This window comes from Rosa chinensis, chromosome 6 (genome assembly GCF_002994745.2).
Source record: "Rosa chinensis cultivar Old Blush chromosome 6, RchiOBHm-V2, whole genome shotgun sequence".
NCBI lineage: Eukaryota > Viridiplantae > Streptophyta > Magnoliopsida > Rosales > Rosaceae > Rosa > Rosa chinensis.
Genome location: NC_037093.1, coordinates 32284571 through 32308557, shown reverse-complemented (window position 1 = coordinate 32308557; position 23987 = coordinate 32284571). Strand labels below are relative to the sequence as shown.

General features: G+C 37.2%; 1 protein-coding gene and 1 long non-coding RNA gene across 2 annotated transcripts; one reads left to right on the top strand and one right to left on the bottom strand.

The window, feature by feature from the left end:
- Nucleotides 1-47: 47 nt before the first annotated feature.
- Nucleotides 48-686, top strand: LOC112171195. Its single transcript, XM_024308413.1, has one exon. The coding sequence runs from the start codon at nt 48-50 to the stop codon at nt 684-686; it is 639 nt and encodes a 212-aa protein (XP_024164181.1).
- Nucleotides 687-11645: 10959 nt separating this feature from the next.
- LOC121050222 lies at nt 11646-22267 on the bottom strand. Its single transcript, XR_005802395.1, has 4 exons — nt 22121-22267; nt 21937-22020; nt 21541-21612; nt 11646-11733 (listed from the first exon to the last, which is right to left on the bottom strand). It is a non-coding gene; the product is annotated as an uncharacterized LOC121050222 (long non-coding RNA).
- Between the last annotated feature and the right edge of the window lie 1720 nt (nt 22268-23987).

Below are 23987 nucleotides of genomic sequence, written 5' to 3'. Positions count from 1 at the left end.
TCCTCTTCAATCACTTTCTTTCGTAGAGATTTTAATCAAATTCTGTAATGAATTACAATTTGGGTGCCAAGTGGGAGCATGAGATGACCACCAATGAAGAGGAGGAGGAGATGCAAGAAGAAGAGGAGGAGGAAGAAGTTGATGCAAGCCTCAGATTTGCAAATAAAATGATGGCGGATGCAGGAAATTGGTGGGCTTATGAGCAACTTCATCAACAACCACAGTGGGGTGGCTCAGTTGCAGGTCGCGCTTACAAAAATCGACAACGTGGGCTAGCTAATCAAAGGTTGTTAAATGATTACTTCATGGATAATCCAATATTCAATGAGGTCGAGTTCAGATGTCGCTACAGAATGAGGCGCGAAGTTTACCTTCGCATGCTTGATGATGTTCAGACGACCAACTCCCACTTTAAGCAGTCATATGATAGCGTCGACCAACCCAGCTTCTTGCCCTATCAAAAAATAACATGCGCACTCCGTATGCTTGCCAATGCATGCTCAGCAAATTGCATGGATGAATCATTTAGGATGCCTGAATCAATTGCGATCGAGAATATGGGACAATTTTGTCATACCATTGTCACGATCTACCGGGGACTTTACCTCCGGGAACCAAATTCAGATGATTTGGATAGACTTTTACAACGAGCTGAGAGACGAGGGTTTCTGATGCGGCTGAAATAGCCTCACAATTTAACCCTGCAAAATGTAGTTGTCAGTATAAGATAAGCATGGATCGTTCAGTCCGGGGATTGTAGGGTACACCTACACAAAAAGGTCAATTAACAAATAAAAGAATGAAAATGGGGGGTTTTGAAATTTGGTTCCTAGTCTACTTAAATTAAAAACAAAACAAATAAAACTATCTACAATGATCGACTTCCCTATCCTAGACCACTCCCACTCGGAAATTACTAAGTGTAAAAACAGAAAATTCATTTCAACATGCTACAAAATGTGCCCATCTTAAATGCCTAGATAAGAGTCCAAATAAAAAGTCTTAGCGGATCAATCCATCTATCTAATTCGTTCTAATGTAGGCTTGGATCGGAGAAGTCCTTACCAAGCCCAATACTACTAATTTTCAAAAACACTTAGCATAGTTCTCTTAACTAGTAATATTATCTAACCCTCGAATCAACTCACACGTGCAAATTAACCATTACACATAAAATTTAACACGTAATTTCCAGAATCGTTTAACCATTGAAACATGATTTTTACCACTTTTTAGAACTAATTGCTACTTGTTTAACTTAGCGCCTTAACAAATAACAACCACTCTTGGCAAATTAAGCAAACATATAAGAACTCTCACCGTTATTCTAGCATGCAAACTTATTAATCTAACTCTGAAAATTACCTAAACACATAAAAGGGCACAAGATTGTAACATGCATCATAAAAGAATTCTCGAAATTAACTCAATAATAAACTGAAAATCTCAAAAATATTAATAAGAATATTCTGAAAATTTCATGTCTCCAATTATACAACTCGCAAATCCAAACAAACAAAACTGAAATAAAAATTGTAAGTAGAGTCATAGTTACACTTTGAAGCTTTCCTTAGCGGCTTTGCAACAAGGTAATAAACTACGGTGGTGGAGCATCCTTGACTTAGCGCCTAAGAACTTCGTAGATTGATGGAAGGATGGTGGTCACGGTCTTGTAAGTGATGGAGATTTGAGAAGTGAATTGGGCAGAGTTATGGAATAGTTTTTGGTCAGGAAGTGATCTTCGTCAGGAAGTGATACTCTTGGTGTTGAGAATGGCTGCTATTTATAGTGGAATTCTCCTCTCTTGTGATACAATCATGGCCATTCATCTAGAGGTGATTTCTCCTCCAAATTTCCTTGATTTTCTCTTGACAAAGTTATGAAATTTCTGATCTCTTTTCCCTTCATATATTCCCTAGATATCTCTAGAGTTAATCATGCAATGCTCCTTCTTTTCCTTGAATAGTGACCAGATACATCCCTTATTCTTCTCCTTTGAATTGCACTAATTTCTTCCAAGACTTGTGCACACAATAAACTCCTACAATCAAGAAAAATCAGAAATTAATTAGTGTCTATAATCAATAAGAAATAAGATAATTAGGAATAAATATTGATTATAAACTCCCATTTTTATCTCCACGAAATAAGAAGAATTTATGTGAATGATAACTCCTTGAATTCCTTATGATTTATGCAAGTCTTCTTATCCTTCAATTTTCCTTGATTACATCACTCAAGAGTTCTTAATGAGATGAACTCTCTTTAAAACAAGAAAATCAGAAATTGGAAAGTTTAAAAGAAGAAAGTTCCAAAAAACAAAATAGGAAATATTTCCTAAAATGGAAGATGAAAGTTTCTAAAATGACTTGTCCTTCATTTACGCTCATTTCTGCTCTTTTTGACCTCTTTTCACCATTTCCGACCATGAAGTACCTAAAAACATAAACTATATTATAATTATTAATTTTAAGAGAATAACTTAGCCAAATGAGGAAAAATTCATATTAAAACGTCACACTTTGTGCTCTTATCAGTTTCCAAGGATGATCGGGTCATTAGACTGCATGCATGGCGGTGGAAGAATTGTCCCACAGGGTGGCAGGAAAGCTTCAACAGTAAAGTGAAAAAACCCATCATTGTTCTGGAAGACGTGGCAGATTTTGACACATGGATATTGCATGCATTTTTTGGATCTCAGGAGCGCTAAACGACATCACTGTTCTCAGGCGCTCATCATTATTTGATGCCCTTACAGCTGGCTAATCACCACATCTAGATTCTGAAATCAATGATAAGCATCACAATATTGGTTATTATCTTGCTGATGATATTTATCCGAAATGGGTAATGTTTGTCCAATCAATTACGCGATCTGTAACTGAAAAAGAAGAGTGTTTTTTCACTAAACAAGAGGCGTATCGAAAATATGTTGAAAGGGTATTTGGGATTCTACAAGCACGGTTTGCAATCATTCGACAGCCTGCAAGGGGGTGGAATCTTGCAAAACTTAACTCAATTATGCTTACATGCATTATACTTCATAGTATGATCGTGGAGGATGAGCGTTATGACTATTATGATGGTGATTCTGACGATGATGAACATGACCAAAATAGGTCAAGAAGAACCTGAGCAAGAATTTATGATGGTCCAAATTCACCTCGCAATCCGAGAACCGGTCAAATCTCAATGGAGGAATACATGCATCGTTATAGGATAATACACTCTAGAACTGCAAATAATGATCTACAACAAGATCTTATCAAGCACCTTTGGGCAACTAGAGGCCAAAAACGTCGATGAGCACCTAGTTATGAGTGTGGTTTTTTTTTTTCTTTGTTTGGTTTGTGTGTGTGGTTGTAATAATTGACAATTAGTTGTCAAAACTTGTAGTTTGTTATCTAATTGTTATATTGTTGTGTGGCTTGTTTAATTATGATGAATAAAAGTTGTTTCAATTATCATCTTTTTTTAATTTTTTTTAATGTATGACCCCAATGTACGTTGAATATAAATATTATTCTAATTTCTTACCAATTTATTTCATAACTTGAAAATTACAACTTCATAGCCTACGACAACTACCCATACTAACCTACAACTATAAAAGTTTATTAACCCAAACACTTAATCTAAGCACAAATTTTAAGCTTCATCTTCACCGGATAGCAGTTGTGGATGATAGACATCGGATGTTTTGCCGGAATTTGGAAACAATTCACATCCTTGGAGTTGGTGGAAAGCTTCTCTTTTCTTCCCATCAAATTTTTTTTTACTTCTTGAAGTAAAATTGATGGTTTGCATAATTAAAATAGCCTCTAACCTAGCAATCTCTCTTCCATCCTCCCTTTTCTTCTCTCTTCTCTTCCATTCATCTTCAGTCTCTTTCATTTGTGCTACCATTTCACAAATTCTGGCAACCATTTCTTCTCCAATGACTTTGACTTCTGCCTTTTTGCCTCATTTTTCTTGCTGCATTTCTTCCCATAAGCCTAGGAATTGTCATTTGAGATGAAGTAGGAGAATCCTCAATGGAATCCTCATTCTCCTCCAAACAAATTGAGGTGTTTCGTTGCACCGGTGTTGGACCAAATTATTCTTGAGGTGGATCTTGAAACATCACCCAATCTTTTCACAAATTATAACAATTACCAAACTTAAATGGTTGTCCTCTGGAGTCGTGCCTATAGAAACTCTCAGCTTGCCGATGCTATCAAGTTCAATCAATAACAAAAATTGTCACAAAATTAAATTATACAACAAAACTAAAAGAAAATAAAAAATATATGTTTACAATTGTTATTTGTAATAAATAAAACAATAAATTAATAAAAATAAAAACTTACTATGTCTTGAAGATTTGCTCCACTTTGATCCCTCCTTTCGGAACGCTTGAGACATTAGTGTCATTTGTTCATGTTTGGAAATATATGTTTTTTTCCATCGAGAGTTACAACTCTCTTCCGATCTTGCCTTCGGAAGTGTGGTGCCTTCATAATACTCCAAGTATGTTTGTTGGATTCGTGCCCAAACTCTTTTCTTTGATTGGTTGGTACCCTTCTCCATATCTTCCGAGACTTTGACATAAGCAATAGTATGAGCTTTATCTTCTTTTGGCATATAATTTCCTAATTTTTTTTTTTTGTGATGGAGGCCATTTTTGAACAAAGAACACTACTAGAATTTTGCTCTTAGACATCACGACAATTACATCGGTGATGAATTCACGCGATCTAAGAAAATGTCATTAACATCGATTCCTAAAATTCTGATTTGTATATATATATAATTGACATCGCTTTTTAAATTAGCCAGTGACTAAGCTTTCATTTAAATTTTTGGGAAAACACTGAGCGGTTAAGTTAAAAAAAAAATTAAAGAAAAGCGGGGATGGAAAGTTGATTCCCACACTTACATATTTGGACTAAAATTGACTTCAGATTGCCCTAACTATTCGACGACGTCCTTTTCCTCCTCTTCGTTCTCCACCTCCGACCGAAAGCCTCCTCCTCTTGATTCTCCGAATCCAACCAGAACTCGACCCCTCGTCCTCCTCCTTTTTCGCCTCGGACCAGCTTCTCTGCTCGAAGACAGTGAACAGAATCGGAGTTCGAGGCCACTGTTTCAGAGAAAATTTGAGCTTTCGAGTCATAGGTAATTCACGAATCTGTTCAGTATATGTCTTTGAAGGATTTATGAGTCCTGAAATCACCGATATGAGCTTTTGTTTCTTAATTTGCTTTCAAGGATTTGTGTTTTATCTACCAAGGCATTCTTCATTGAGCTGGGTAAGTTCGACGCTTGGTGACCATGTAACTAGAGCTTTCTGGGCATTCTCCATCACTAGTTTGCTCTCTCTCGATTCTTCTCATTGTTTGTGACTGATTTGGGAAATTTTGAGGCTTTTGTTGAGTTTTAGGTTTTGGATTTTGCAGAGGAGATTTCGAACTATGTTCTCTGGTCATGAAGGTTTCTGTAGCTTGAAAATAAGTTATAAAGAGGGCTATCTTTTGGGTTTTGCAGAGGAGACTTTGAATTGTGTTCTCTGGTTATGAAGGTTTCCATGTTTTGTTTCATGCTATCTTTTGGTTTCTGAGAAAGATCAATAATTTGAATTCATTGGCCCAAATGATTTGTCAAATATCAATTTGTGTCTTAATCGCATGAACTATTCTAAACCAAGATGAGATTGATAATTGAAGAGTCATAATCATTGAGGTCATATCTTTGCTTGGGAAATCTTGACCTTAAAACTGTAATATAGTATGTTTCATCTTCGGTTTGGTAATTAATCTTGATTTCGTGAATGCCTAGAAAGTAAAATTGTACTTTGCTGCTTTATACATGCCTGAAAAGTATATAACTATATGTAAACTTTCTATATGTGTTTTCTCGTTTAGGAGTTTTTGTTGGTGGGTCACATTTATCCCTCCATCTATGTCTGTCTATTTCATGCCTCAATCATGTGTTCTATCCATAATGTTATATAAGAATTATTTATCGAAGTAGGGCCTTTTTTTTTTTTTTTTTTTTTTTTGTATATGATTGTTTCCATATATGTGGGACATGAAAGCTTTTTATGGTATGAGATTATCAAGCATATTTTTCTTTTCTATAACAAAAATGATTGAAGGGAGCTAGCCAGATTCAGATAAATGTTTTCATAAATTAATGTATACTAGCTATCGATCTCCATCTTAATCCAACTTGATCAAAGAACTAATCACCAGCTTAAGATTATTCTTTTTCTATACCGATTTTGACATTTTGGGTGCTAACCCACCAACCCATCTCACTAATTTCAACGGTCTATTTCCAAATACATAAACTGGTGATGGAGCTTGAGATTATGGTATAGTAGATGAATTAAAAACACATAAATACAAGAAACGGAAAAAGAAAAAAAAAAAATCTTGGAACTCAAACAGGAAAAGAAAACAGTTGGGGTCCTACTGGAGCTAATTAAATCTTACTTACCTTATTGTAAAATTGAATACTTACCTTAAATACTTTTCTTTGTTTTTTTTTTTTTTTTAAATTCCAGAGGGCATTAGTTGTTAATATTTTAACACCCTCATTCTTTACATTAGCTTTAGGTGATAAGCTTAAATAGGAAATTAGGAATCTATATTTCATTCATTACAGTAGGAAACTAGGAATCTAAATTTCATTCATGCTTGCATCTTATGTCTTTGCTTGTAAAGTTGAACATGAATGATGTTGTTACGTGCACATATGGAAAGGTATGCATACCTAGACTATTGTTTTGTTGCAGGAGAGTGATGCATGCCTACTAATATCATTTTATATTTTAATTTTTTGCAGGTAATGTTCTCTCCCTCATAAACAACCTGAATTTGAGTGCAAACATTACAGAAGTGTCCCAAGAAAATTTACTCTCCCTCGTTGTGAAATATTAATTGATTCTAACAGTAATATTGATGTGATAAATTGTAATATGCTTTCATGATCACCTTTTTACTTTTCTTGTTTTTTATCAGTGTAAATTAAAATTAACAACATTCTTGTCATTCTGTAGACAAAAGATGTTGACTACATAGAAAACTAACAGCAGAACATAAGGTAATACAGTTACATGAGCAAGGAAAGTTCCTGATGTTAAATACCCTAAATGACATAGCCATGGCATCATATGACTTTACCTTAAAAATTCACAGACCCATCAAAAGGTTTCCTCAACAATGATGTCCATTTCATCATAACAAACTATTAGTCATAAGATCGATCAACTGATATGCTACAACTACTGGTTATAATATGTATAATTCTCTCCCCAATGTGTCAATATTTATTTCATGTGAGGCCAATATACATGAGAGATAACAAGTAGCAAGCCTAGAATGTGCTCAAATTCACCAAGAATCAACCACCTTCATATTGCAATAAGAAAAGTGTTTTACTCATACCAAGTAAGATTTGAGAACTAAAAAAACAAACCTGGGGATCAACTATCTAGCCATGATATAGTGGGATGTCTAACATATCAAATATTGCACATTCTGGAGTAGTCGAGGGAGTAACCTAGATAAACAGGTGAGATGATGCAGCTAGAGGTTTGTGAAAGAAATGACCTTGTTTGCTTTTTAATATTATTTGGATGTACATGGGAAGGAAGAAATGAACTTGTGGGGCTTTGTAATTCACATTTATGCACTATGCCAAAAAGCTTATCAGACGACAGACAGAAACTGTTGTCTGATTTGGAGTGCCACCGTTGTAGAGCGAGCCGTTGTCTGTTGAAAATTCAGACAACGGTGGAACACAGTTGTCTGATAAACAAACAGGCAACGGGTATGTGTTATAACTGTTGTGTGATGGCTCGACAGATGGCTCGGCAGATGTCATGCGCAGTAGTTGAAGCACTGCCTTCAGACAACAGTGCTTGGTTTCAAGCTGTTGTATGTTAAGCATATCAGACAACATACTTTTATTTTTTGTGTTGTCTGATTGATCCTCAAACTTCAGTGCTTAGACTATATCTGTTGTATGATCAACATTTGGGACAACAGAGTTCAATTGCAACTGTTGTCTGATTTAGTTTTTGGACAACAGAGTTCAATTGCTTCTGTTGTGTGAGTATAAATTAGAAGAGACTGATTTGTTAAAAACTGATGTGTGATATGAACGATTGCAGTGTGTTTGTCCCAATTTTGGCCATTCAAACAACTGGCAGTTGTCATTATATCTCTATTCTGTTGTCTGATTATTTGAACATCCCATTCCTGAATTAAATTGTACATTCATTTGGTCCATTTACCAAATGAACAGTAGTTCATGAAATATAAACATTGCAAACCATCAAATATAAACTTTGCAAACCACTAATCATTGAAGCCAACATTTCAAATAAGAAAAGCATTCTAGTGCATGCCCATCTACTTGGGACATCAAAAAGCTGATACATATATATCTATTGTTCCAAAACATGCCACACATGGTGCATGACACTCTACCAGCAGAGAAGCACAAAAAAGATGCTTTCTTTAGCAAAAATGTACCAGCAACAAACGTGCTACTTCATGGCTTATGCCCATGTGTTGACAACAAACTTTCTCCACTCATTTCGCACTTGATCAATATCCGCTTGGGTATATTGGCTGCTGCCTCTCCTCTCCCACTGAAATCAGTTTATTATATCAAAAGGATTAGTTAATCATTTTGGTGAATGAGGCATGGATATGATAACAAAGTTATGAGAAATTGAGTCAAGTGACTATATTTACTTAGCTGCATATGAACTGTTATTGACATTTTACAAGAATGTAGAGAAGTTATGATCCAGATCTCTTCACTTCACATAATAAAACACATTCCAGTGGAATTCAAATGGAATTCCACAATAAACAGGAGGAAACTTGAAAAGAAAGAATAAAGAAGGTTGGATGTAACAATGTTGTTCACGACAGAACAAGACTTACCAAGTGCCAACATCTTATTGTGCACATAAAAGGTTAATCATTGTTCGTTTATCAGGGGGAAAAATTTAAACTTTAAGACAATTTACCTTGATATCTTGAGATTCATAAATACATTCATGAATTGTCCAACCAGGTCCTTCTCTTGATCTGTAAGAAGAAAATAGCCAAATTTCAGTAAAACAAGCAAAACAGGTACCGGCCAAATTAGCCCATACATCACATTCAAGAAAGCTAGGGACTGTAAGTACCAGAATAGAGGTTGTCCCAGAGTCTTAATATTCAAAAAACTTAAAACAAGACTCAACTGTGGAACACTAAATAATGAGGATGCACCCCACTCTCTTACCTTAGGATTCACAGATTTTGTTCTCATATCATGCTTGCACACGAGGCAGCATGTCCCCCATTTTATCAGCCATGAGTCCACACAGCTTGAATGAAATTCCGCAAGCAACTCTCAAGTGATTAATGGAAATATTTAAACTTCGAATGACAAGGTAAGAAATGCTAACTTATTTGACGTCCTATTACTACTACCAGTTGGCAATATACTGGAAAAGAAAAGACTATATAATATAACACTTTCATGTTACTCACATTTAGTTGTACATCTACCACAGGCTCAGAAACAGAGTTAGATGCCCTTGAATAGCAACCTGGATCTTCTTCATACTCAAAAGTAAGGCAGATCAAGATATATTAATTAAAGCTCTTGCTGACATAAAGAAAAAGTAAAGATCTGAAAAATCTAAAACCCATGGGTTTAACCCAACTGGTTATGAAGGGTGGGTAATAGATTGATAGGGTTAGAATAGACTAGGTCAGGGGTTCGATGCCCTCCAATGTGATACCGAAGACACACAATAGCAATTTTTATAAATAATGTTTCATAATTAGAAATTTTATATTTTGAAATTCTCATGGAAGCAACATTATATTAGTTGTCAACCCTCATATAAAGCTTCCATTTGGAAACTTATGGGTGTTGATCTTCTCAGTTCAAGGGGGATTCCAAAAATCACGCTGTTCCCTTTGCTGATGTTATGAACTTGCCATGACATATCAGTTTACCAAATGTTTAGCAATAAGCCATACCGAAACCGGCAAGCAAATGTTTAGGTAAGCACAAGGAAACATATATAAAATTATATATGAGCAGAATTCAAACTAAAATACCAGATCAACATCAAAAATCTTCCTTCCAAACACAGTTTGCCTTCCAGACTATCACAGCATACCAAAACAACCAGCCCCAACCAATTTTTCGATATTTAAAGAAAACAAAATAAAGTACTAAACAGGGAATGAAACAACTTTCTCAGCTAAACAATTAGGCAACTGGACACAGATATAAGCACTAGATAAATGGTTTTCAAAACTAGTTGATAAAGTCAAATTGCAAGACCTTTTAAAACCCAAGAGCGATAATAGTAGAATGCCCAAACTCTCAAGAATAATTGCTAGGAGAAATCAGAACATTGTTCACTGAACAATCGCTTACTCTTACAAGTCTAAACATAACATATGGAAATGAAACCATCCAAATCCAATCTCACAGCATCACAATCACAAGACCAATTTCAGAAAGACATAATGAAAACGGTAAAAAAAATCAAGAAAAGCATAATTCCATATATAAAAGTCACTCATCATCTTAAACTAGTTCTTCCTCCTCACCCATTCAAAAATGAATGGCCAAACTTCCACCCATTGCTATATTATACAACCGACAACCAAAATTATCTCAATCTTCAATCTCTTCTTCTTCTGAAATCTAAACCCACCATAAAAAGTCACTAATCACCTCTGTTTTTCTTTCCCTATTTTCTCTCTTTCCCGTGCTCCCTCTTTTCTCTTCTTCTTCTTCTTTCTCCCTGATTCCCTTGCTTTTCTCCTCCTCCCTCTCTTCTTTTTTTTTCTCTTCCTTCCTCTCTGTCCTCTTTCTTTTTTCCCTATCCCCCTCTTATATTCTTTAGTCGGCAACGTCCTCCTTATCAACAATGTCAGCCATGGATACATATATATATATATACACACACACACACACCTGCAACAATATATATATATATATATATATATATATATATGTATATATAGACACACACACACCTGCAACAAGAGGTGAAGAAAGTTGAAATGGAGCCATTAAATGAATCTTATATGTCTATACATGAACATGGTCCAGACCACAAAACGGTGGCATTGACATAAAAACTAAAACAAACCAATCAAACATTATTTGATTAATTATACATATGGTCCAAACGTCCACAAATCACTATGCAGATTTACATTATTTGATTAATTATACATATATTCCCTCTTGCTCCCAGACTTAATGACTAAAAACCCTTTGCTATTCCCTGATTACTTCAACCATCTAAACAACAACTACTAATCACCAAGTCAATGAAACAAGGAAACAACAATAAAAATAAATTCACAAACATGTTGTTTGGCACAAGCAGAGCAAAATAGACTCTCATATGTAAGCATACCTGCTCCATTTGCTTTTCTCTACTGCATTCCAAGCATTCGGCTCTGGTGTGTTACATGGTCCTATAGTAGCCTGCCATTGCATTTGCATTAAGTGAACATTATCAGGATAATCTGCAAAATCGGTCAGGGCCACCATACAGTCAATCAATAAAACTGACAAATACAACTATATATCAAACTTAGAAGACTTCAAAGCAGAAACTTGCCTTGAGTGCAAGGAGTAGAGTTATTGTCTCCAAGCTGTGCTGTCCCGATCAACATAATCCCCCAAAAACAAGGGTAGTCAATGTACCTAACATAAACAGACTAGCATGAGTCATAAAACTTTATAAAGACTTTTGTTGTAGTTCAAACAAGATAGAACTTAGTAAAAGCCCAAATGAAAAGGTAGATGAACCCAGATGGCTGGAATATCTAAACTGCAAAATGAAAATGGTATAAACAAAAACCAGTGGAGGAGGAATCCAATGCATGCCAATTCTACGAGTCTATTTCATCGAAAAAAAAAATAAAGGTAAAAAAATAAAGACCATGTACTCTGAAAACAGAAACTTGACTATTGTACCAACAATAATTCCACAGTCTTCTCTTTAAAGTCGTATTAAGTTCATGTTGTGCAAGACACCAGTCTTGGAGTTTGTCTTTCCAAGCTATGTTGACAGGAAGCAAGGAACTAGTATACTAGCTAATTTCCTTTAAACATTGAGATAACAGATTCACAACGGGGTTGATTAAGTCAAGACTAACGTTTGATAAAGACCATGGCCATGGAAGCAGCCCCATATGACAACGCAGCAAATATATACGTATGTGCTTATGCGTTAAAGATCTCTATACTTTTTTACAGGGCCATAATCAATGATATATATGTACAGCAAAAACAAAACTCAGAAAAGAAACGTTAGGCAATGCATATGGCAATGGAGACTCCTGAAAGTAACTTCCATTAATTCCCAGTTACAAAGCAGAGTGAAAATGATATATTAAGCACTCAAAGTAGATGCAGATCTCCAAAAAATATGAGGCCATAATCTTCCATTTAGAGCAATATTTTCTAAAATACGGCTTCAGACATTAATTTATTAATAAAAAGAAAAAAAATATAAAAAGAGCGGACCAATTGACCCCAATGTACAAAGAAGAAAAATAAAAGATAATGGAAAGAAATCTCATCCCTAACACTAATGCAGTAACAAAAGAAACTAACAAAATATGACATGTGCATAAAAGTCATTTGCCATATGCCAATGATGCAGTAACAGGCCTATCCTGCAGTGGTACCCACCACCTATTACCTTGATGAGAGCATTGCATGTAAAATATGTATCTCTTTGCTCGTTCTTTGCAACATAAATGGATATAAAGCACCCACCAAGGCCAGCAACTTATGGTGAATAAAAATAGGGTTAATGCTCATACACCCCAAATTTGGGAAAATACTTCTCATACACCCCAGCGTATTAGTTTTGTTCTCTTTTACACAATTTTTTCTCACTTTCTTTCCTACCTACCCGTCTTTTCAAAATTTCTACCATTAGTACCCCTTTGTTGTTTTGGTCTGTTAGAGTCTGCATCTGCATATGTCCCTTTCATAAATCTATATATGTTGTTTTAGAAACGTGGTGGGCCCATCAGAGTTTGTTTCATTTAAATATATGTATGAAGCTGACAGTCATCCTCTAATTCGAAAGGTAAACAGTACAATTTACTATTCATAATTTCAATTGTAGACAGACTTGAGCTTGTTGCTATATGCAAACATACTACTAAAGAACTGCAGAAAGAGAGAGAAAAACTGAGAAAATTAAAAACCTATCGGGACAGCCTTGATAGAGAATCTCCCAATTACTGGGATATTATTTATAGACTTCAGACTAGAATCTATAAAATAGAAGAAGAGATAGAAAATCTCCTATATGTTCTAGAAGAGGAACAAAAACCTCTGAATTATTTGAGCATTGGTTAGATCCGCACATCACTGGTATCAGAGCTTGTAAAAGGCTCAAAGGAGAACCCCTCCTTAATGGGGACAATGTCCGAATTGTTACTAGAGAAAATAAATTCTCTACTAAAAGCTTCTGATGAGAAATATCAGAAGATGTTACTAGAAATATCTAGATGTCAGTCGACACTAGAAACAATACCTGCTATAATCCACCAATTAGAAAGATTGGAAAACAAACTGGATTATATCAAAGATCTTCCAAAAACGGAAGAGGAAAGACTGACAAGTGTCAGTAGAAAAATCAAAGAACAGCAAAAAACGCTGGAATCTATACTGAAGGACAAGAAATTGCCTACAGTAAAAAAGAAGACTAATGGGTTCAAACCATTAGAGAAACCAGACTCAAATCGTGTTCCTAACATGATTTTTCTGGAACCATCTACTAGTCATACTAGTATCCGGTATGAAAATCCGGAGAATACAGAAAAAAGAGAAATGAAGATGTTAAGCATCTTTGAAAAAAAGAAAGGAGTTCAACTTCTAAATGCCGAAGAATTCGAGTTCAATGAGATTGAACAAGAAGTAAAAAATTCCTCAATCCCAAAGTTAGATTTCAAACAGATCTACAAAAGAGGAAAGTTTGATCTAATGGACAGCCATTATTTTAAACTACTGGAGATTACAACCCCAGCAACCGCCGGTGGAGAGACTGATCTTCTACTGATCACTCTAGCAGAAGTTGCCAGAGCACAAGCAAAAAAATATCAATTTATGCATATTGGAGCAGTCCAAGTAGGCATAAATCTGCTTGCTCGAGAAGGTATAAACTGTTCAGTCCTCTGTGTACTACAGGACAACAGGTTAACAGACTTCCAAGCTAGTCTGTTGGGAACGCTCGAAGCATCTTTATGTGACCAAGTGGCATATTTCAACTGCTTCCCCAACTTCACCACCAGCTTGAAAGACGCAGCTCATTGTCTCAGACTGAGAGTCAAGACAAATGGCATATCCATGAAAGAAGATATGCAAGAACTAGCAATAGTATACAGGATATACTACAAATTGATGAGTACTACAGTAGCCCCTAAGACACGGATAACAAATATCCCAGGTCTTACTACTGGATTCCTCACCAATCAGAAGAACCATTCACAGCAGATCCACAAAGTTACTTGGAATGAAGTAACATTTCCTCTTGAATGGAAATTATCCGGTCCAAAAAAGCAACCGGAAAGAGCAAAAGCAAAAATCTACGAGAGTAGAAGAACTGGAGAAATCAGCCTCAACTTCGACAATCACAGAAAAAGTGATGTCTGTCCTGAGAACCTCAGGATGAACAGCAATCTTCTGAGAAGAAGCTACAGCACCAGAGAAGCAAGTGTCAGTGGTACAAAACCCACTATTGAAGAGCCAATATCAGAAGAAGATCTGGAAGCTGATCTATGCAGACCAGTCCATATGCTCAGAGCTAAAAAGCTCTCTGATCTTTACAAAGAAGCTGAGAATTGTGAAAGTCCTGAAAGATTAGAAAAACTAATCGAGGAAATGAAAGAGTTCAAATGCAGAAAGACAAGAAAAGTCTTTCCTTATCAAGATGTTGAAATGGAAGAAGGAGGAAGCTCCAGAACTTTCATAAAAAAAGAAACAAGGGAAATGAAACTCCCAGTTCAGAAAGCCCCCACGGGTAAAAAAGGAGAAAGAAATTCTCAAAGATTCGTCCCCGAGGACAATCTGCCAAGAGTTCCGATCACGAACTATGGCATCTGGTTGAATCTAGACAAGAGTCTAGACAAAAGAAAAACCATTGACCAATGGGTAGACAGCCTGATGATGGCCTCTGCACTGACCCTTGGAAAATTTGAAGCACCAGATTTGCAGGTGTACTATGAAACTACTCTCACCGGAGTAGCAAAAAAGTACTACCTATCTTTCAAGGAAACTACCAGAGGAAGAGACTGGCTTGAAGAGATAAAAAATTCAAAGTCTCCGTATGATTTTGCAGTACCCCTGTACGATCAATTCTGTGGAGATCTCTCAAATCTGAGTGAGAAAGCCAAAGAAACGGCAAAGTCGAATATCTATGCTCTCAAGATCTGTGACATGAGATATTTCGAAGAATACCTGAATGAATTTCAGGAATATTACTGTACAATTGGTGAACTAGAGAATACTGATCTAGTTAATCTGTTGCACAGAAAGCTCCCTGAACCATGGAGAACAGCTGTGAGAGAAAGCATAGCTGAAAAACCAATTGAACGATTTTCAGTTGGAGGAATTGCCGACAGAATCCGGCAACTACTGAAGGAGCAATGCAAAGCCAATCTTAAAGCTAAGATGGCTAAGAAGCAACTCAAAGGAGTTGAAAATTTCTGTTACGGAATACTGGATATGCCCACAAACTGGGGATGTCATGAATCCAAATTCCATAGAAAGAAGAAAAGAGAAAAATATTACTCTAAAAAATTCAAAAAGAGTAATCAGAGAAAGAATTGGAGATTCAAGAAGAGCTCCAATTACAAGAAGCAACAGGATGAAGATCCAAAAAAGAAATTCTTCAAGAAAAAGAAGAATACTCAGCAGCATAAACAACCTAGCAAGAAAGCTTGCAGATGTTGGTTGTGTAAAGCTGAAGGGCACTATGCCAATGAATGCCCGGAAAAGGGTAACAGATCTACTAAAGCTCTCTTTGAAGAATATGAGCAAATAGTAGAGGTAGCAAACATGAAAGGCTACGAAATAGCCTATTCTGATGATGAAGATGACGACAGGTCAGTCTATTCTGCCTGGTCTGAAGAAGAAGAAAGTTGTTCATCAGAAGAGTCTGAGATAGATTCTGAAGTAGAGTACTTCGAATCCAGACACATGAACGTTTTGAAAGTCAAAAACTGGGAAGAAAGCAAGACAGAATCCTTCATGTCTTCTTATCAGGTGAACCCTGGTTCATTCGTCTGTGACTACTGCTTATGTCACGAGAAGAATGGTCTCCCTATGTTCTGTGAAGAGTCTAAAAAGACGTATCACAAAGAATGCTTCATAGCTGAAGCAAGAAGAAAAACCAAGAATGGTCTTGTCAGCCAATGGGTTGAGCAAGAATATGAAGAGTATTTCGCTGAGAAGAAAGCGAAAGAAGTCGAAACTCTGTTCCAGGAAACCATGGAACAAACAAAGAATGTTGCAACAACTGTAGTCCAAGAAACAACTGTAGTCCAAGAAACAACTGTAGTCCAAGAAACGACTATGGAACAACCATCTTCCTCAGAAATAAAGGAAGAAATCATCGGTGAAGAAACAATCATCGATGAAGATATTGAACTGGTTGAAATACCAGAAAATGTTCATCTCTTAGAAAGACAAGAGATAGCTGCGGATACTGGTACATGGGATCTACTTGGCCAACCTTCCGGCAAGTTTGATTACAAAGTCAGATATGATCCTCCCCCCTGGTTCAGTAATCCAAACAGCAAAGAGATAACTCCTACAGATTGGGATGATGATGACAAATCACCCACTCAGGAAAATGTTCCAGAAGAATGTAAACCGTTCATTCCAACGGAACAAGCTCAAAAAAATGAGCCTCACCAATCGAAAGCCGTCTCTACAAGTAGATACAGCAACTACATAGAGATCGGACTCAAGTTCCCTGATCACAGGAAATATCATCTACATGCTTTTGTAGATAATGGATCAGGTTTTACTGTTGCAAAGAGATTTGCAATTCCAGAAGAACTCTGGAACGAAGACAAGAAAAAATCAGCTACTGGTGTTACATTCGATGGAAGCCATCTCACCATGAAGAAAGTAGCAAAAAATGTTCATATCACCATTGGTGGAGGAACATTTATCATCCAGAATGTTTGGCAATCTGAAGGCCAAGGATCTGATTTCTTGTTGGGCAATGATTTTATTCTCCAACAAAGATTCATTCAGGATGAAGAAGCGATAGGCTTCAGAAAAGGAGAACGGGTGTTCTGGGCTGACCGCCTCCCACATGCATTCAGTGTGACCGGTCCCGGTTTTACTACTCAGCATCAGAGATCGCAACAGAATAGTGGTGATCTTACCCCCTACAAACCCAAATTTCAACCCATACTCCAAATCAAACAACAAGAAGAACTGCTTGTTGAAGAATCTTCAGAAGAAGAAGAAGCTAGTGAAGATGAAGAAGATAGTTTCATCCACGAGCACAACCTCAAGCACTTTCAGAACAAGCTTGAGTCTCAACAAACTCCCACTCTTGACAAAATCAAGAAACTACTCGAGCAGAATGTGGATACAAATCCTCAGAAGTTTTGGGAAAAAGACCCAGTGGTCTGTGAATTAAGATTGCATGACATGAATGCTATCTGCCATGTCAAAGCCATTCCTCAGTACAAAGAGGAAGATCAGAAAGAATTCAGAAGTGATATTGAAGATCTCCTGAAGAAGAGACTAATTCAACCTTCCACTAGCCCTCATCATGCTCCAGCATTCTACGTGAGAAATCATGCAGAGAATCTAAGAGGAAAAGCTAGAATGGTTATTGACTATAGAGATGTCAATAAGAAGACTGTCAAAGACGGATATCAGATCGCTCAAGTCAGAGTCCTGATCAACCAGCTCAGAGGAGCTAAAGTCTTTTCGAAATTCGATGCAAAGTCGGGTTTCTGGCAGGTCAAGATGCATCCTGAGAGTGTACCTCTCACTGCATTTGGAACACCACAAGGTCATTACGAGTGGCTAGTAATGCCTTTTGGTATCAAGCAAGCTCCCTCAATCTTTCAAAGAAAGATGGACAACATCTTCAAGCATGTAGCGGAGTTCTGCGTCGTCTACATAGATGACATCCTGGTCTTCTCCAAAAACAGAGAAGAACACATGAAGCACCTCCACGAGGTAGCAAAGCTGATAGTCCAGCATGGAATTATCCTAGGTGAGAAGAAAATCTTCTTTATCCTCGATGAAGTCGATTTCCTAGGAATAAATATCAAGAATGGAGTCATAAAGCTCCAACCTCACATCCTTGAAAAGATCTGGAAGTTCCCAGACAAAATTCCTGATGCTAAGAGTCTAGAGAGATTCCTTGGTGTCATAAATTATGGGAGAGATTTCATCCCTAGAATCTCAGGGTTAACAGCAATGTTATCCCCCAAGACAAGTTCCAAAAGGAAATGGAACTTCACAGAAGACGATGAAAAGATCGTGAAGCAGATAAAAAATCTCTGCAAGAACCTCCCTCCTCTTCAACAACCAGAAGAGAATGATGAAATTATCCTCCAGACAGATGCGAGTGATAATTACTGGTCCGGTGTTGTTCTGGCGAGAGCGCCTGGAACTAACATTGAAAAGATCTGCAAATTTTGTAGTGGCAAGTTCAGCCCTGCAGAACTGAATTATCCCACAGGGGAAAAAGAAATTTTAGCTGTCAAGAAAACGATTTTAAATTCTCCAGCTTATCTGGGAAAAACCTTTACTGTCCGCACCGATTGTGCTAGAGTAAAGAATTTTAAAAATTTTAAACTTGACAAAGCTGCTGATAGAGGAAGATTAGCCAACTGGCAATTGTTTCTTAACCAATATGATTATACTGTTGAATTAATTGCAGGAAACAAGAACTATCTTCCAGACGCATTGACCAGAGAACTGGCAATGTTCAGCCAAAGAGAAGACGACGAAGGTCGTAATCCCAGAAGCAGAAGGACTGGGAAAGAACAGGAATCTGAAGAAGATCCAAAAGAAACCAAGGAGAAAATCCTTAAAAGGTTTCTGCTAAGCTCAAAAGGCTTGGCTCCAACTGATCAATCCCAGGGTAAAGGATTGGCTAGCCCGTCTCAAACGGCAGACGGTAAAGGCACATCAAGACCGTTGATGGCTGCTGCTTTGCCAAAAAGCAGACCAACTCCTAGTGGAGTTATAAATGTTTTTAATTACGAATTAAGAACTTTTGATACTCCTGTGTTCAGAACTGGCAGGAGACTAGCGTATCACCAGAAGGCAATCCTGGATAATCTCTTATTTGCCTTTCAAGAAAGAAGCAGTGGATTAATGTTCCCAGCTCTGTTTGCATTAGCTGAAGAACTCTACGAGAATGGTAGACCACAAGGTGAAGAGCTTCATACACAGCAGAGTGCTGTAAGGAAAGAAAAACTATCCTTCCTTGAAAGTCCAGAAAGTGCTAGGGTCCCTATCATAGCACTCAATGAATCAGACTGGTATGAATTCCATAATCTGATAGGAAGGCACAATCCTGAAAACCTAGTTCCTCCAACCCTCTTTATTGTCTCAGGACCATATGTTGGAAGATACCTGGTAAATGTTCAGAGTGAACATCCTCAAGAACACAAGCTATGGCTTGTTGAAAATGGTTTTGTCCATAATTTATGGACCAAAACTAATGATGATCTAAGAGGCTTGCCGCCTATTATTGTCAACACGGTCAAGAACATCAGAAAAGACAACTGTATGCTTCGTCTGAAGTTCAGATCCACACCTCCTGAATGGATCCAGAAGACAGATGGTGAAGTTGAATATATTCCTCCATATCATTATGTGAGAGTTATTCAAAGAAGATATCTTCAACCAGCCTGTGTAGCATACAACGGCCAACCGAATTCTAGTATTCCCTGGATGAAGGCCATGGCTCTTGACTACATCAAAAAGATCATCTCTGAAGACATCAACAACACATTCCTGGCAGCAGGAGAAAAGACAATTATCACTGCTTACGATCATCCTGACGTAGTCAGCAGCGATATATTCCTATCTCTAACCAGAAAAGAGATAGACTCGACAATGGCATGCATGCGTTGGGTGGAAAAGCTTGAAAATGACAACCACTACAAGATGTATGTTGATACAGACGTCGAGGATAATGCAACAACAACTCGCATGGCCCAGGCAGACAACAACTCCTTTGTCTTTGGCCACCATTCTGAAACGGACGAGAACATGTGAAGCTACAGGTGAAGAATCAGCACCAAAATAGCAACTGTAGAACTTTAGACTTTTCTAAAGCTACTTTTGCTTTTTCCTTTTCAAAAAAGAAAAGGCTAAGTGAAAAACATTTCACTTTTTCCTTTTGCTTTTCCCTGACCGACCTCCACCAGCAGGAGCACTACGAAAAGCAGAAGTCACGGAGTTGTCCTGTACATTTTTGTATTTTGAATTCTAGTTTGAGTTCCGCTCCCTATATAAGGAGCTTCAGCTTCTCTTAGAAGGCATTCGAAAAATTTCGATATCAGTCTAGATTCGAAGTTTAGATCAGAAAAACTCCTCTGATAATAAAAATAGTAGAATAGCAGTGTGCTTCCCTTCCTATTTAGGTGTGAAGTAGTGTGCTTCCAATACAAGTAAGTAACTGTTCTCATTCTTATGAATAGCTAAACAGCTTTTGCTGTTTACCTGAGAATGAGGCTCTGATTGTTTAAAGTTTTATATGTATATTTGAATAAATAAATTCAGATGGATGTTCACCCACTTCTTTAATTTATAAAATGTTTATGTCATTATCTTTACATTTTGTAATCATCTTTATCATGCATAGTTTACTATGTCAAAGTTTGAACATTCGAATGCATGCATCCCATGGAAAGCTAAAGTTCTAAAGCTTTACTGTTCAGCCAAAAGAATCAGTTTTAAAACAGAAAAATTAGGACAAGCAGCAGTGATTCCGCCCTGTGAGTAGCCGTTTAGACAGGAAGTCGTTAGGCGAAATGTGGCATGTTGAAGGCTAGTCTTGTTTTTGTTTTAATGTTTTTTGTTGTTTCGTTTTGACTGAATAGAACGGTAGAAGAATCTAAGGTCAACATAGGATACAGATGGCATTTGTTTGTTAAAACTATCCCTGTTAGTCTTTTGTCAACAGTGAAATACCAAAGTGTTGGGCAGTTGGGAAAAATACCAAGGATTTTTGGGTATGCGGGAATTACCCCATAAAAATAAGCAACATTGTTCCTGCAGCAAAAAACCTAGAAAGTTAAGCTGCTCTTTTGATGTGGAAAACTGATGGCATCCGAGGATTAAAAAAAAAGGACTGCAAGAGGTGGAGTAGCACGCCAAACTAGAGAAGAAAACCACTAGCAATCTAAAGATACAATAGTTTTTTAATTGCAAATTGAAAATGAAATACAATATCCTAGAATCTGTTTAAGGACATTACAGTAGATAGTGAATGTCTACCTGGTAAAAGTACTTCAAAGCAAACATTCGAAGATCTGCAGCAAAGTCATTCATCCTTTTAATGTCAGCAACCTGATTCATTACCAATTGATAAAGCATTAATTCCAATTCACCCTTTTACTTGTCACTACTTCAATCTCAACTTAACAATTAAACTCATATATAAACTTGTCCATAAACACACATTTAGACATGCACTTAACAACAATCAAAAGATCATGACATGCTTAATTCACATTGCTAAAGACTCAGCAAACTGAAGTCACACATAACTCACACATATGCACTAAGAAACCAACTAGATCCTACTACAACCAACTAACAGAGAATGACCTCAGAGTTTAAAATTACACATATCCTGCTGCTTATAATCAAAACAGAGTTCAAGGTCCTTACCAATTTCCGATTTCAAACTAACCCAGCAACTTTCCCTTCTCCAACTTCTATTATCCAGATTCCTCAAGCCTCAACTGCTCCAAACTAAATAGCAAGAATTAAATTAGGGTTTTCCCGATCCAAATCAAAGCAGAGACCTCAATCAACAAGGGGGGTAGGGGAGGGGTGATGAAAACAGGCTTACTGGACAAAAAGAATAAATTGGAGGTGTCCACGATGGGGCGGCAGCGTCCCCAATCCTTAAATCCATTTTAACCAGAAAATCAATCAAACCTAAAACACAATTGATTTCAAAGACATGAAAATTCGAGGCAAGAGAAGTACCAGTTAACAAAACCCGTCATTGGCCACCACCGCGAACTTCACATCACCAGAAACTAGCCGAAACAGTGCCTATTCGAGGAGCTTGTGGACTTTCTGTTGGAGATTCCGATTGGAGATCGAACTTGGAATCCCCATGTTGCTCGTCGGACATCATCTCGTATAAGGTCTAGGACTGGCTCGTCCGAGACGGACGCGGCAGAAAACAGAGGCAACGGAGGGAAAAATAGGGTTTGGAGTTGGGGGAGGAATTGGGGGAGTGGAGCTTGGAAAGAAAGAAGATAAAAGAGAGAGGTGGGGAATGCTAACTACTTCCTCTCATTCATCTTCCTCTCCTCACTAACTACTTCTTTGGTTCTTTGTAGAGGTAGGAATTGTGTCGGAGTGCAGTGGAGTACAAGGGGGTCGCGAATAAGTTGGAGAGAGCGAGTTAGGGTTTCGACGGTTGAAGAAATTTTGGGGTCGGGAGTTAAGGGGTTGATGATTAGGGATCAGGGATGCAGGTTTCAGTGGAGTCGGACACGGAGGTAGGTTGTAGATGAAGATGAAGGTACTTGTCTTTCGGGGAGAGAAGAAGACGGATGAAAAATAAATTGTGCTTTGATGGTGTTCTATCTAGCCGTCTGGGTGTTGGAAAAAAATGAAGTGGGAGACAAAAGTCATTAGCCCTAGCCAATTAAGTTGTCAAACGCACCGGCTGTAGGCTATTTTTATTTTGTGTTCATGTATCAGACAACACATAATGAAGTTATGTTGTCTGATTCCGCATACATTAAATTTGAGTTGTGGCAGCAACGAGGGAAAGTTCCCGCTCTGTGTAAGCAAAGTTCAGTTTGGGAGCCGGGGAATGATCGAGTAGCGTATGGACACGCATCGAAACATCTAATATATCTTCCTTGATCATACAATAGAAAAACAAAAACTGTTGTATGATCATTTGCACACTACACTCATACAACAGATATAACTATTCTGTTGTACAATGAAGTACCAATTTGGAGCCAAATTTGGGTCGATCTAGGAGGGAAATCTGCCGCTATTTTTTTTGGATTCACACAACAGATTATTCTTGTAACCGTTGTGCAATGACCTTCTAGAAAAAACTTTAGAATTTTAACCACCTTATACAACGTAAGTTTATTAAATGTGTTGTCTGAAGCCATTTTCATCAACACACAACGGAATTTTTTTTTTCGTTGTGTGAAAAGCGTCGTCTGATAAGGATTTTCCCATAGTGATGGTTAATGTACGTCATGTGCAAATGTTATCCCATAGTTGCTTATTCATGTTCCAAATTCTATTGTATCAATTGCTGATTTGAACTACGTTCCTTATTTTTTGCACTTCTCTTATATATACTATGAAGCAATATGGATACTTGATCTTTCAAGAAACTTTGTAGTTTTAATCAATTTATGATGTACATAAGGGAAATAAGATGTATTGATTCGATTTTGGCCTGGTTTGTATGTCCAAAATTTGTTCACTGGATGATGCTTTGACATTGTGTATAATCAGATTGCTTGAAACAAATGTATTATAGTTCTTAAATTCTATAGTTATATGCCAATTGCTTTAATTCAGACTTATATCCATATTATTTAAAGGCTGCTACTTTTTCTAAACTTCAATATGCTGGCAGGATAGCGTCCTTGTAGAGAAAGTGTTTGAACAATTGAAATGTACAATAGAGGGTCTCAAATCTGAGGAGGTGCAAAAGCGTCTGGAGC

Bases quoted from the DNA above. Each gene is read 5' to 3' on its own strand.
- LOC112171195 (XM_024308413.1), top strand. From the start codon at position 48: ATGAATTACAATTTGGGTGCCAAGTGGGAGCATGAGATGACCACCAAT.